Source organism: Heteronotia binoei, chromosome 12 (genome assembly GCF_032191835.1).
Source record: "Heteronotia binoei isolate CCM8104 ecotype False Entrance Well chromosome 12, APGP_CSIRO_Hbin_v1, whole genome shotgun sequence".
NCBI lineage: Eukaryota > Metazoa > Chordata > Lepidosauria > Squamata > Gekkonidae > Heteronotia > Heteronotia binoei.
In genome coordinates, this window is record NC_083234.1 from 5458875 (window position 1) to 5473087 (window position 14213).

Sequence of the window (14213 nt, forward strand, 5' to 3'; positions counted from 1 at the left end):
CCTCAGTGGCGTTGCAGCCGGAGCAGGCGCTCTGACCTTCTTGGCTGCTGCCTTCTTGTTAATGCACAGCAGCCAAGAAGGTCAGAGCGCCTGCTCTGGCTGCAACGCCACTGAGGATGTTCTCCGCAGCTGAGAACGAAACGTCTGGAAGGAAAACTTTCTCCAGTAGAACACGGCACTTGAGCCTGAAAGATTCTACAAACCCTAATGATGTTACCAGCCGCGAAAACCTGAAATCTTTGATTTTTATTTTGTCAATATGATATGTTACGAACTTCTCCAACTTTAGTATTCTTTTTCTGAGTGATGTACAGTTGTTTTTGTTTTGTTTTTTTAATTACATTGAATGCCAAATGTTTGGGGGTTTTTTGTGACAGCTTTCCTGGGGAATGAGGAATGAGGTTGGGAGTTGCAAAGAGCTTGAACCTAGGGACCCTTATGAACTGAAATTGTAGACATCCTAAATAAATGGTTGATATCATGAATACCAACTAGGTATTTGGACGTGATGCCCTGATGGGCATATCAGCTGTGAGGGTCAGAGGGCCTCACTCAGTAGGTCTCATCCATAAAGGGAAGCACCTTTAGAAGAAGAAGAAGATATTGGATTTATATCCCGCCCTCCACTCCGAAGAGTCTCAGAGCGGCTCACAATCTCCTTTCCCTTCCTCCCCCACAACAGACGCCCTGTGAGGTAGATGAAGATATTGGGTTCATATCCTGCCCTCCACTCCGAAAAGTCTCAGAGCGGCTCACAATCTCCTTTATCTCCCTCCCCCACAACAGACACCCTGTGAGGTAGATGAAGATATTGGGTTCATATCCTGCCCTCCACTCCGAAAAGTCTCAGAGCGGCTCACAATCTCCTTTATCTCCCTCCCCCACAACAGACACCCTGTGAGGTAGATGAAGATATTGGGTTCATATCCTGCCCTCCACTCCGAAGAGTTTCAGAGCGGCTCACAATCTCCTTTCCCTTCCTCCCCCACAACAGACACCCTGTGAGGTAGATGAAGATATTGGGTTCATATCCCGCCCTCCACTCCGAAGAGTTTCAGAGCGGCTCACAATCTCCTTTCCCTTCCTCCCCCACAACAGACACCCTGTGAGGTAGATGAAGATATTGGATTCATATCCCGCCCTCCACTCCGAAGAGTCTCAGAGTGGCTCACAATCTCCTTTATCTCCCTCCCCCACAACAGATTCCCTGTGAGGTGGGTGGGGCTGAGAGGGCTCTCACAGCAGCTGCCCTTTCAAGGACAACCTCTGCCAGAGCTCTGGCTGACCCAAGGCCATTGCAGCAGCTGCAAGTGGAGGAGTGGGGAATCAAACCCGGTTCTCCCAGATAAGAGTCCGCACACTTAACCACTACACCAAACTAGCTTTAAATGTTCCGCCGCTGCCGTCCCATAACTAGCTGTTTGTCGGAATGTGCACTTCGATTGTCCTCGTTCCCACAGGCCTGGCCTGCTTCTGTGACAGGCTGTGTTTTCTCCCTTGCAGAAGAAGAGGAACATCACATTCATGCAGGAGCTTCAGTGTCTCTTTACCTTGATGCTGGGAACAATCCGTAAATTTGTAGACCCTTCTGCAGCGCTAGAACTCCTCAGGGGGGCATTCAGATCTCCTGATGAGCAGCAGGTGAACTGTCACTCCTTTGCGTGTTTATGTGCTCCCATAATGTCTGCAGTTGTCCTGCACCCTCATTTCCTCGGGATGCAATTAGATAAGGTCATGTTGCCATCATAAAAGAAGCCCGCTTAAAATCCACCAGAGATAGGGCTTTCTCTGTTATGGCCCCTACATGGTGGAATCAGCTGCCAGAGGAGGTGAGGGCCCTGCGGGACCTCGTTCAGTTCCGCAGGGCCTGTAAGACGACCCTCTTCCGGCTAGCTTACACCTAGCTAAGATGAGAAACTCAATGTAGCTTGCCAGACTCCTGTATTATATATATATTTTTGGAATGTTTACTGGTTTTTAAGGTTTTAACTGTTTTAAATGTTTAACTGTTTATATATTTAAATATTGTCTAATCTTATGTTTGACTAATTGTTGGGAGCCGCCCTGAGCCACTTGTGGGAAGGGCGGGATACAAATAATAAATAAATAAATAAATAAATAAAGTAACTGGTGTGTGCCAGGTCTCTGTCAAATATTTGGGGGGGGGGGGGTCAAAACTCAGCACAGATGGTGTGGTGGGGGGGGGAGAGAACTCTCCTGCACTTTTCAGCCTAATACCTGATAGCCATCTTTTTTTCTCTGCAGAGGTTACTTCTAGTCTCTAAACTCTGCTTGGAGTTTTTTAAAAAAAATAATGGGGTGGGGTTCTGCAGTTCTGTGCACCTCTTTTGGTGGTATTTAACTCTTGCCCTTTCTTCTTTCTAGCAAGATGTGAGTGAGTTCACGCACAAACTCCTGGACTGGCTGGAGGATGCTTTCCAGTCGGCTGTGAATGTCAGGTGAGTCCTGAGACTCCACTTTCACCAGCCGTTGGATGAGAGGGCCCTGAACTGCTGCAGGCTTCGTCTGTTCTCTGAGCAGGTCGTTGCTAGTTTATGCCAGTTACTTCTCATCAGGGAAGTATCTGTCTTCAGTGCTATAACAAGTTTTTTGGCTGCTATCTGCTCATGGCTGTTATGAAGAAAAGGCTTTCATGGGAGAAACTTTTGAATAAAAAAGTCTGACTTGTGTTTCATGCACGATAAAAGCTCATTTTCCAGGGAATGTGGGCATTTTCCAAACTGAGCAACATGCCCATTCTGAATGCTTCCTGTTCTCCAAAACTTACCAAGTGCTGTGATTGTTGGGTTCTGCTGACAGTGGTACCTTCTTCTAGGTACCTTCTAGCCTCTTTTTATTTGTTAAAAAACATTTTTATGTTTCCACTCAATCAGGGTCTTGAAAGCGGTGCACAAAAAAAAAATTAAAACAATTGAACAGTTAAAAATAACTGGAAATTATAAATTATTTCTCCCAGTGAAAGGGGAAGGTGGCACTGTTAGTGGAGTGGAGCCCTGGGGGGGCCAGCTCAATGACTCCATGAGTTCAGTGCCGTCCATTTTTCTGATTGCAGCACATGTCAAATTCCTGAAGTTTTAACATTTTGGGGGTGGTCACCATGTCCGAGCTGTGCTGCTTGAAAGGTCCGATCAGGTGGGCCACTTCGGCACCTGGCCCTCTGCCGTGCTCGTGTTGTTGAATAGCAGGTGTGGGAAGGCTTGGTAGCACGTGCTGGCTGCAGTCAGGTCACTTCTGACTTACAGCAACCCTGTGAATTGATGTCCTCCCAAAGGTCCTCTTGTTAACAGCCCTGCTCAGGTTTCACAGACTGGGCTGTGGCTTCCTTGGTTGGGTCCATCTGTCTCTTGGTGGCTTTTGCTCTTTCCCTGCGGCCTTCTCCTTTTCTTAGCATTATTGTTTTCTTTTTTTTCCAGTGACTCTAACCTTATAATGTGAACCAAAGTACAATACCCTCAGTTTAGTTATTAGTTATGATGGGGTGGGGAGGTGCTTAACATTTTCCCCCACCTTAAAGGGACTTAGAAGCTGCTGTTTGTCCCTTTGGGGGATACATACAGGTAACTTTTGGTTCCTTTGTTGTCCCCTAATGTGATATCAGCTGCGGGGAGACTTTTGAGGTTCAGAAAGCATATTGGGGGGGGGGGTGGAAACCTCCCCCCCCCCCATACACACACACACACAACTTCTGTTTGGCAACTAAAATGCTGGTGAAACTTTTGACTTGTTTGGGGGTCAAACCAGACTGCAGGTGGGGACTGTTGTGGCTGGTGGCTCCTCCCATACTGCACATCAAAGACCAGTGTGTGGGGAGAGGAAGGGTTCTGGCCTCAGCTTCACAGGATGTCTGCTTTGCTTTCTACAAGCAAGAAGACCTTTTCATGAGGAGCCTTGTCCTGCAGTCCGGGTCACAGTTTGCAGCCTTGGTGGGCATTTTTGTTAAGGCTTCATTTTTTCTTCTCATAAACTGAAAAATTAGCCTCAAGTACACTTCCTCTTTCCTGTATTTATACTGCTGTGACTTTCTGAGTTGTGTTTAAAAATGAGCCCCTGAATACTATTTTTAATGAGCCTTCGAAATTTTAATTCTGCAATCCATATTTCTGCTTATGTTGAACTTGTTGTGTCTTCAGCAATAGCCCCCAAGACAAGTCAGAAAACCCAATGGTTCAACTTTTTTATGGAACTTTTTTAACTGAAGGAATTCATGAAGGTAAGTTGGAGCCGTGTGTTTACTAACACCTCCATTGTGTACTCACTGCTAACCTTGAAAAAAATAAATATTTGAAAACAAATTGCTTAAGCAAATTATCGAAATTACAGTTAAAATTACTTCATGTCGACAATACTGTAATACATGCAAAATGCTTTCTTGCATTTCAGGAATATAACATGGGACTGGCATATCCCTGACTCTTCTGGCTTCTTATACAACAATTAATAATGGGAGTGATGGTTTAAACAGTTTCTGAAAGAGCCCGACACTTAGGCAAAAAATATTCTAATAATAATTATAAATTATTTAATTAAAAAATACCTAGGACCTTCGCTTGGAACTGGGCTATAAGACCACTGCGTTAGACTCAATTTTCATAATTTTTAATTATTATTAGAATATTTTTTGCTTAAGTGTTGGGTTTTTTCACAAGCTCTTCAGGCTTCTTAACAGGCTTCTAAAGGAGTTCCCATCTCATCTTCCGTTTTGGTTGGCTCTCCTTTGTTATGCATGCCTTCATTTAAGAGTGGCATGTGCGCTGTACTTATTGAGATGAAAGTTTTGTAGACTTAACCGTCATACAGACCGGTGGCTTTTAATAAACATGAGTGTTTGTAATTTAACAGGTAGCTGAATTGTGGGGCAGTCCCTGTCTGAGACTGTAAGCAGGCACTGCTGATAAAGAGTAGGCTGTACTGAGCTACACGGATCAGTGTTCTGTCAAATGGCTACATCTTCCAGAGGAAGCAGCTGCCTTAGACTGCTGTTCTGGCTGCAGCCAGGAGTCTTAGGCGCCTTCAAAACTACCAAAATATGTTGTGGCATTAAACTTCTGTCTGATGAAGCAGACTGTGTCCCACAGCAACAGGTGATAAATTCTTCAGATACAAGTCCACCAAAACTTTACTTGGCTGCAGCTTCATATGTTCCTAAGTGGCTTGATTAGTTCATGAGGCATCACTCTCCAAAGTAAATAAGGAGCAAGCATTAAATCAAGGGAGCAGAAACAGTCTTGTATTAAAGATACTCCTTTTCACAGCCAACTTGGGAAAAGACTCATTTGGTTTAGTTCTAATAAGAAATTGTTGCAGTACCTGAACATTTTGAGACATCAGAGAAGCCCTGTTGGATCAGGTCAACGGCCCATCGAGTCCAACACTCTGTGTCACATAAGAACAGAAGAGAAGCCCTTTTGGATCAGGCCAATGGCCCATCCAGTCCAACACTCTGTGTCACATAAGAACATAAGAGAAGCCATGCTGGATCAGGCCAATGGCCCATCCAGTCCAACACTCTGTGTCACATAAGAACATAAGAGAAGCCATGTTGTATCAGGCCAATGGCCCATCCAGTCCAACATTCTGTGTCACATAAGAACAGAAGAGAAGCCATGTTGCATCAGGCCAGTGGCCCCTCCAGTCCAACACTCTGTGTCACATAAGAACATAAGAGAAGCCCTGTTGCATCAGGCCAGTGGCCCCTCCAGTCCAACGCTCTGTGTCACATAAGAACATAAGAGAAGCCATGTTGGATCAGGCCAATGGCCCATCGAGTCCAACACTCTGTGTCACACAGTGGCCAAAACCAAAGTAGGATTATTTGTAAAGAGAGTTGCTCTTTGCAAACTGGCTTATGACTGTCTTCCCCTCTGTTTAGGCAAGACCTTTTCCAAAATCGAGACCTTTGGCCAGTATCCCCTGCAGGTAAACGGTTATATGAACTTGAACGAGTGTTTGGAAGGAGCCATGGTAGAGAAGGAAACTGGATCACCTTCTTCTGATCAATCAGTGAAATACGGGCAAGAGGTCAGTGGTACACATTGCCGGCTTTTCTGCTCAGCTGCATAGTACGAAGGCAAAGTTTGATTTTGCAAATGTTAAAAGCATGAAGAGTCCAGTTAAGTCCATGTAGTTGAGGTGCCACAAAATACATTAAGTGTACATTTGCTTTGGGAACCGCTGTTGAAGCAATATATCAAGCTAGGATACTTCTTTTGCAAAATCGTCAACGTCCAGCATAACCTGCATTGGGGAGCTTGCCTTGTGAAGCAGTCTGGTTGTGTTTTAAATGCGATTAAGTCTCTCTCTTTTTGTCGAGTAGGGGGAGAACTACTGCCTCCATATTTTCGGAGGGCAAAAGTACAGTGCTTAGCTTTATGGTATGCCTTTTTCATAATTTATGTTTTTCTCCTCTTAGTGTATGCTTCATTTTCATTCTGACTTTTTAATTCTTTCTTTGATCTGCCTTTCCTAATTTTAAATCATGCCTCAAATCGCATTCTGCTTTTCTCTGACATTTTCAAGTGATATTATCTTGGGATTCACAAATGCACAGTGCAGAGTGCATTGGGAAGATTGTTCTCCCCCTCTCCTCCCCCCAAATTCTTTCTTCCAACTAGCAAAAGCAACATACATGAGTTCTTTGAATGGGGAATTTGAAATGGAGGTCAAGATACTGGGTTCCTTTGGAGTTCCTAAGGCCTTTCTGTTCAGTAGTAGCGCTTGTTGGTTTGCTCTTAGAATAAAGTTGGTTGGGTCTTGTGTATTGGAAAACATTGTGTAGCTATCCGGGAATGCAACTAAATACTTAGTTGCTGTCTTGATTGTCTCATGGTTTAATCCCACTCTTCCACGAAGGGGTGTAATGTAGCATGCACAAATTTCCTGCCCCCCCCCACTGTTATCCTCACAAGAGCTCTTTGTGGTGGGCTACAGGGAGAGTGACTGACCCAGAGTCACCTAGAAACCTTCATCGCAGAACAGAGATCTGAACCAAAGTTTCTGTAATGTTCAGACTAACCACTGTGTACTACCTGTCTGCATAGGCCCCAGGAAAGCCATCTCTATGCGTGTATAGATAGTAGAGTGCTGCTTTTGAGATCACTTTCTTAGAAATAGATTGCTGCAGAAAGTACCATTGGGGCTTTCAAAATGAGCATTCGTCTCGCTTCCCAGAACACCAGGCTAGGGAAGGGGAGTTTTAAGTTTATCCTACAGTGTTGGGAACTTGGAGGCAAGTGGTAATGTTGCAGCTTGACCATTGTTTTAATTAGAGTTAGCTGTTTCCTCTGCCACATTATGCGAGGCGGTGGAAAGTGCCGTCAAGTCACAACTGATTTATGGTGACCCCGTGGGGCTTTCGAGGCAAGAGATGTCCAGTTGCCTGCCTTTGTGCCAGGACCCTGGTATTTCTTGGAGGTCCCCTCTCCAAATGCTAGCCAGGGCCAATCTCTGACCTGGTATCCCAGGCAACCCCGATCTCATCAGATCTCAGAAGCTAAACAGGGTCAACTCCAGCAAGTATTTGGATGGGAGACCTCCTTGGAATACCAGCAGTCGGGAGGTGGGGGCAGGCTTCATTCAGGCACCTCCCTGAATATCCTCCAAGCCCCAAGTAGGGTCAGTCGCCAGAGGTCACCCTGCCTTCCAGGTGCACACACACCCAGGGCTTTTTTTTGTAGCAGGAACTCCTCTGCATATTAGGCCACACACCCCTGATGTAGCCAATCCTCCCGGAGCTCACAGTAGGTCCTATACGAAGCTCTTGGAGGATTGGTTATATCAGGGGTGTGTGGCCTAATATGCAGAGGAGTTCCTGCTACAAAAAAAAAGCCTCGCACGCACCCATGCACGTATTACACGTATTACAACAACAATAATAAAAAAATCTAGCCCGGGCTGGCTCTGCTTAGATTCTGAGATCTGGCAAGATCAGGCCAGACAGGTTGAGGAATAGTAAAAAGGTCGATATTACGTACTTCACTACTTTTACTAAGGCTTTCCTATGAGGATGTATTTGAGAGATCTGTTTGAACTCTTGGCCCTTTCTCAAAATACGGATCTTTACAGTGAATGAAAGCCAGGGCTGGTTCTGATTCTGGCATTTTTTTTAGTTTCCTCTCAGACAAAGAATGTAGTGATCAATGGCTGGGGTCAAATAGATCCTGAAGTCAGTCTCAGAAACTGGGGGGGGGGGGGGGGGGGCTCTTGGGGCTTTATTGATCAGGACACCAGCTGCGAAAGGGGCCTCAAACACCACAAGGTGATAGGTTGAGAAATAGTAAAAAGTTGAAAATAGCCTCCCTCTCTTTCCCCCCACCCCTCACTTTTCCCGATCAGTTTAACCCTGCTTTTCTCTCTAGGATTTTAAGAGCACAATGGGCCAGCTGGCTACAAATAGCTCCCAAGGAGGGTGTGTTCTGTCGTCATGCGAGGCTTTCTTGGCAGTTGGTGGTGGTGGTGGTCTATTAAAAGCCTGGAAGTCAGAAATGTTGGCTGGGTTTCCCCAACGTGGCTTTTAGAGCAGCTGTTGAATGACTTTCCGAATAGGTGGCAGTGATTACTAGGGGACTCTCAAGCCTTGTAGGTGGTGATACGGGAAGTAACCTTTTTAAGCCTTCGATACACACATACCAAAGGTAGACTAATTAAGCTCTGAAATAAAGGCTCGCTGATGCGCTCTCTAGGCATGATGACATTGATTTCCCCCCTCCCCTCTAGGGACTGGGCATTACTTTCTGCAATGAACATTTCTATGGCTATGTCGTAAATGTTTCCCATACCTGCATGTGTGTATGTGTACTTTGTCAAGGGCTGGTAGTCTTCCATCCTTCTCACAGCCTTTCCGTATCTACTTGTGTTCCAGCGCTGGTTCACAAAACTCCCTCCGGTGCTGACCTTTGAACTTTCCCGGTTTGAGTTCAATCAGTCCCTTGGACAGCCAGAGAAGATACACAGCAAGCTAGAATTCTCACAAGTAATTTACATGGACAGGTAAGCATGTGAAATGATCCCTTGGGTCCTTTTGCATATCACAGAGAAGGAAAGATTATCTTCTGGGGGCTTCAGACTTCCTTCTGCTAGAGCAGGGGTGGCCAAACTGCGGCTTGGGAGCCACATGTGGCTCTTTCACACATCTTGTGTGGCTCTCAAAGCTGTTGACTGGCTTGGAGAAGGCATTCTCTCTTTAAATTGCCATCTGGCGGCTTGGAAAATGCATTTAAAGTTAAAACAGCTTTCTTTCTACCTCTCCTCCCCCCTCATCCATCCGTCCATCCATCTCCTTCCATGCCCCTTTCCTTCCTTCCGACATTCATGTCTTGAGTCTCTCAAACATCTGATCTTTATTCTATGTGACTTTCACATTAAGCCCTGTGCTAGCGGAACAGTGACATGACTTGAGTTGATTCCGCACAACTGCGAGGTGATGGGGCATCCCCCTATGAACACTTCATGCAGCAGAAATTCCTTCTTTAGGTTCCTGTATAGCAACAAAGAACTTATTCAAGCCAGAAGAGAAGAAATCAAGAAGCTGGAGGATCAGATTGCACTTCTGCAGCGGAAACTGGAAAGGTAGGTAGCTGGCTTTTGAAACGTAGACTCTATACAGAGTGTGTGGGGAGCAGCCATTGACCTGCACTGATAATATCCCTTGTTTCTTTCTTCTGCTTATTTTTTTTTTAAAAGTGTATCCCATTTTTCACCCTAATCGGTACTGAAAGTGGCTTACACGTCATTTCTTCCTTCTCCAGCTTATCCTCAAACAGCAACCTTGTGATGTAGGTTAGGTGAGGAGTTGTGATGAGTGGGGATTCAGACACAGTTTTTGTGCATCCTCATCCCTTGCTCCAGCCACTGTGCCATACTTAGTCTTGTTCTTCTCATCTTGGAGCAAGTGTGAGCTAACTAGGTTGGCCTGTTTGCCAGGCCGTGATGTTCCGTCAGAGAAAGTACAGCAGGAATCTCCATCTCTGTACAGTCACTTTGTTATCCTTCAGCATAAAGGACCAATAAAGGCCTGGCATTCGAGTTCTTTTGGAGCATAACACCATGATGCAGACACAAGATATGCTGAGGGGCTGTTCTGGATCACTGTATCCATTAGCCCAGCAGCACTTCCAGCCTGAAAGTGGGGGTGCAGTTGCACAGTCCTAGTGTCTTTTGTTGAGGGGGGAGGGCGCTCCTGTCCTGTCCTGGGCACACAGCAAGCTGCAGTGCTCGAATTGCTGAGATTAAGAACATAAGAGAAGCCATGTTGGATCAGGCCAGTGGCCCATCCAGTCCAACACTCTGTGTCACATAAGAACATAAGAGAAGCCATGTTGGATCAGGCCAGTGGCCCATCCAGTCCAACACTCTGTATCACATAAGAACAGAAGAGAAGCCATGTTGGATCAGGCCAATGGCCCATCCAGTCCAACACTCTGTGTCACATAAGAACAGAAGAGAAGCCATGTTGGATCAGGCCAGTGGCCCATCCAGTCCAACACTCTGTGTCACAGAAGAACATAAGAGAAGCCCTGTTGGATCAGGCCAGTGGCCCATCCAGTCCAACACTCTGTGTCACATAAGAACAGAAGAGAAGCCATGTTGGATCAGGCCAGTGGCCCATCCAGTCCAACACTCTGTGTCACAGAAGAACATAAGAGAAGCCCTGTTGGATCAGGCCAGTGGCCCATCCAGTCCAACAATCTGTGTCACATAAGAACATAAGAGAAGCCCTGTTGGATCAGGCCAGTGGCCCATCCAGTCCAACACTTTGTGTCACATAAGAACAGAAGAGAAGCCCTGTTGGATCAGGCCAATGGCCCATCCAGTCCAACACTCTGTGTCACATAAGAACATAAGAGAAGCGATGTTGGATCTGGCCAGTGGCGCATCTAGTCCAACACTCTATGTCACATAAGAACATAAGAGAAGCCATGTTGGATCAGGCCAGTGGCCCATCCAGTCCAACACTCTGTGTCACATAAGAACACAAGAGAAGCCATGTTGGATCAGGCCAATGGCCCCTCCAGTCCAACACTCTGTGTCACATAAGAACATAAGAGAAGCCATTTTGGATCAGGCCAGTGGCCCATCCAGTCCAACACTCTGTGTCACATAAGAACACAAGAGAAGCCATGTTGGATCAGGCCAATGGCCCCTCCAGTCCAACACTCTGTGTCACATAAGAACATAAGAGAAGCCATTTTGGATCAGGCCAGTGGCCCATCCAGTCCAGCACTGTGTCACACTGTGGACAGAAAACACAGGCACCACCAGGAGGTCCATCAGTGGGGCCAGGACACTAGAAGCCCTCCCACTGGGCCCTCCCCTCAAGCACCAAGAATACAGAGCATCACTGCCTCAGACATAAGAACATAAGAGAAGCCATGTTGGATCAGGCCAATGTTGGATCCAGTCCAGCACTGTGTCACACAGTGGACAGAAAACACAGGCACCTTCAGGAGGCCCATCAGTGGGGCCAGGACACTAGAAGCCCTCCCACTGTTGCCCCCCCACAAAGCACCAAGAATACAAAGCATCACTGCCCCAGACAGAGAGTCCCAACAATATGCTGTGGCTAATTGTCATTGATGGACCTCTGCTCCATATGTTTATTCAAGATTCTTGCAATGGGGCAGAATGCTTAGCTGAATTGAGCCTTGAGTCCTGAAATTCCAGCTGAGCATGTCTGTGGCCCATCCAAATCATTCTCACTGAAATTTATTCTTTATATGAAAGGTTTGAGTGGTTGAAATGCAATCCCATTGTTCTCCCCACATCCCTTGGCCCTTTTGTATTCTACTTAGTTCTGGTGGTATCCTAGTTGACAGGTTTAACTTTAAAACATACATTGGAGCTCTCACTCTTCAGAGTATTTACCTGAGGGGGGTTGTTTTTGTCTTGTAGTGTGTGTATGTGTGTGTGTGCGCTTGTGTGCCTAGAAGTCCTGGTGACTTCTGGTGACCCCTTACTGGGTCTTGGATGTTTTTCAGAGAGTTGGCTTGATATGCCTGCCTCTGTGTCCTGGCACTGGTATTCCTTGGAGATCTCCCGTTCATGTACTTGCCGTGATTGGCTCTGCTTAGCTTCCGAGATCTGATGAGATCATTGGGCTTGCCTGAGCTATCCAGGTCGAAGCTTTACCAAAGGTTTCAAAAGGCAGTTGCCTAGGATGGTTCATTACGTGATCCTTGTTTGCATCTTCTAGTTCTAAGCAAAAGAAATCATTCAGTAATGCAAAACCGGCATTGGGCATTGACTAACAAAGCGTGTGAAATTATGGAGATGTCAAAGGTACGAAGGGAAATCGGTAACTAATTAAACCTCTTTCTTTGTTCCTGATTTCAAGAACATAAGGATTCACTAAGCTGATCTCTCATGGCTTTTTTTAGGTACATGAAATACGGATCTGGTGAAGACCGCTTCCCCTTGCGGGACATGCTGCTCTATGTGCTGGAGTTTGCAAGTACGAGGCCTTCCCCACCAGAATTCCAGGCCAAAGGCCACGTTTCAGACACGCCTCCCATGCCTAGCAGGTAAAAATGGGGTTATCCGTTTGAAGGGCACAAGGCCTATTCCATCGAGTCTTCAGTACTGTATTTATTTTCTTTCATAACCTGCCTTTCTCACTGGCACCCAAGGCAGATTACAAATACGATAAAAACTCTTCAGTCGGTACAATTTCTCTCCCACCTGAACCCAAACTGTAGCAGAAGGTCATGCGGTGCCATAAAGCTGTGGCAATTCCACTGTTTCCTTTGCTTGTTTAGTCTGTTGCTGTTTAAAGTGCCGCATGCTGTGGTTGTAAATGGTACCATCAGCTTCTTGCCTGTCTCCTTAGGGGGGTGGCAACACAAACCACTGAGAGTGGTGAAGACGCTGTAGTCCCCTCTGAACAAGAACTAGCGAGCAGACCTTTCCAGTCTCCCTGGGACCCTGCGGAGATGCCGGAGCACCCAGCTCCTCGCGTGGTCGCAGAGGATGAGATGAGTCTCGTCATGACGTGCCTGCAACGGTGGAGGAAAGAGGTTGAGCAAGACATCCAAGGTCTGTGTCCTTCGTGTAACAAGGTCCTGCATGTGGATTTAGAGCCTAACCGTGCCCCAAGAAAATGCCAAATGTAGAAACCATTTGCACATTTTGTAGGAATTGTCTTGTTTTGACCTTCACATTCAAGTCCCTGGATCTGAGAACTTTGCAAGGTGTACTATAGCACAGTAGCAGGAGGAATTCTGTGCGTGTTGGGAGCCTTGGAATGAAGAGGGAGCAAGAGGGGAGGCGGGGGAAATTGCCCCCAGAGGTGCAAGGAGTCTGTGGACAGGATCGAACAGTACTGCTTACAGATCTTTCCTGTGCCTGTCTCTCTACCTATGATGGGTATAAGCTTGTTAAAGATTAGAGTGGTTTGTGCCAGGTACCCATTAGTGCAAACAGTCCCACGCTGATAAAATCAAATTCAACAGCCTTTGTATTTTCTTCTTTCCTTTTCTCTGATGGGCACTATGGTAAGAGCAGGTAAACGTTTTATTTCCAGCTTTCTAGGGCTGCTGTCCTTGAGCACAAGACAGAACCGTAACTGTGGGGACATGCAATACACCGCACTTACATTGCCCACATGCCCCTGGCAGGAAGAGCATGTCTGCATGCACCCACATGCGTGTGCAAATTGTAACCAAGTGCAGAATGGGAAGAAGTGTGTAAGGGAGGGATGCAGCAGCATCAGACAGAAGTACTGAAAGCTGTGTTTTGGCTGGCAGGCCTGCAGAACTCCATTGCCTTGCTTGCGGAGACCATTGATCTGATGTTTGTTGATCCGTCCCTCAGTCAGGTAAGTGGTCTGACATCTCACTTGGGAGCAGGGTCCTTCTGGAAAGCAAACTTCTGCTATTTGTGCATGAGGGTGGGGGGAGACATAAGAGATGCCAATGGCCCATCCCAGTCCAACACTCTGTCACACAGAGGCCAAAAAAACCAGGTGCCATCAGGAGGTCCACCAGTAGGGCCAGGACAGGACTAAAAGCCCTCCCACTGTCCCCCCCCCCCCCAAGAATACAGAGCATCGCTTGCCCCAGACAGAGTTCCATCTATACCTTGTGGCTAATAGCCACTGATGAACCTCTGCTCCATATGCTTATCCAATCCCCTCTTGAAGCTGGCAATGCTTGTAGCTGCCGCCACCTACTATAGCACAGAATTCCATGGGAAGGTAACTG

General features: G+C 46.5%; 1 protein-coding gene across 1 annotated transcript in view; it reads left to right on the forward strand.

Annotated features, from left to right (window-relative positions):
- USP28 (ubiquitin specific peptidase 28) overlaps positions 1-14213 on the forward strand; it is a 57054-nt gene that overhangs the window by 17828 nt on the left and 25013 nt on the right. The window contains exons 7-15 of the mRNA XM_060250512.1: positions 1504-1641; positions 2386-2459; positions 4152-4231; positions 5891-6039; positions 8879-9006; positions 9490-9585; positions 12393-12536; positions 12842-13047; positions 13758-13828. Coding sequence (XP_060106495.1) covers positions 1504-1641; positions 2386-2459; positions 4152-4231; positions 5891-6039; positions 8879-9006; positions 9490-9585; positions 12393-12536; positions 12842-13047; positions 13758-13828 — 1086 coding nt within the window. The remainder of the gene's footprint in view (positions 1-1503; positions 1642-2385; positions 2460-4151; positions 4232-5890; positions 6040-8878; positions 9007-9489; positions 9586-12392; positions 12537-12841; positions 13048-13757; positions 13829-14213) is intronic.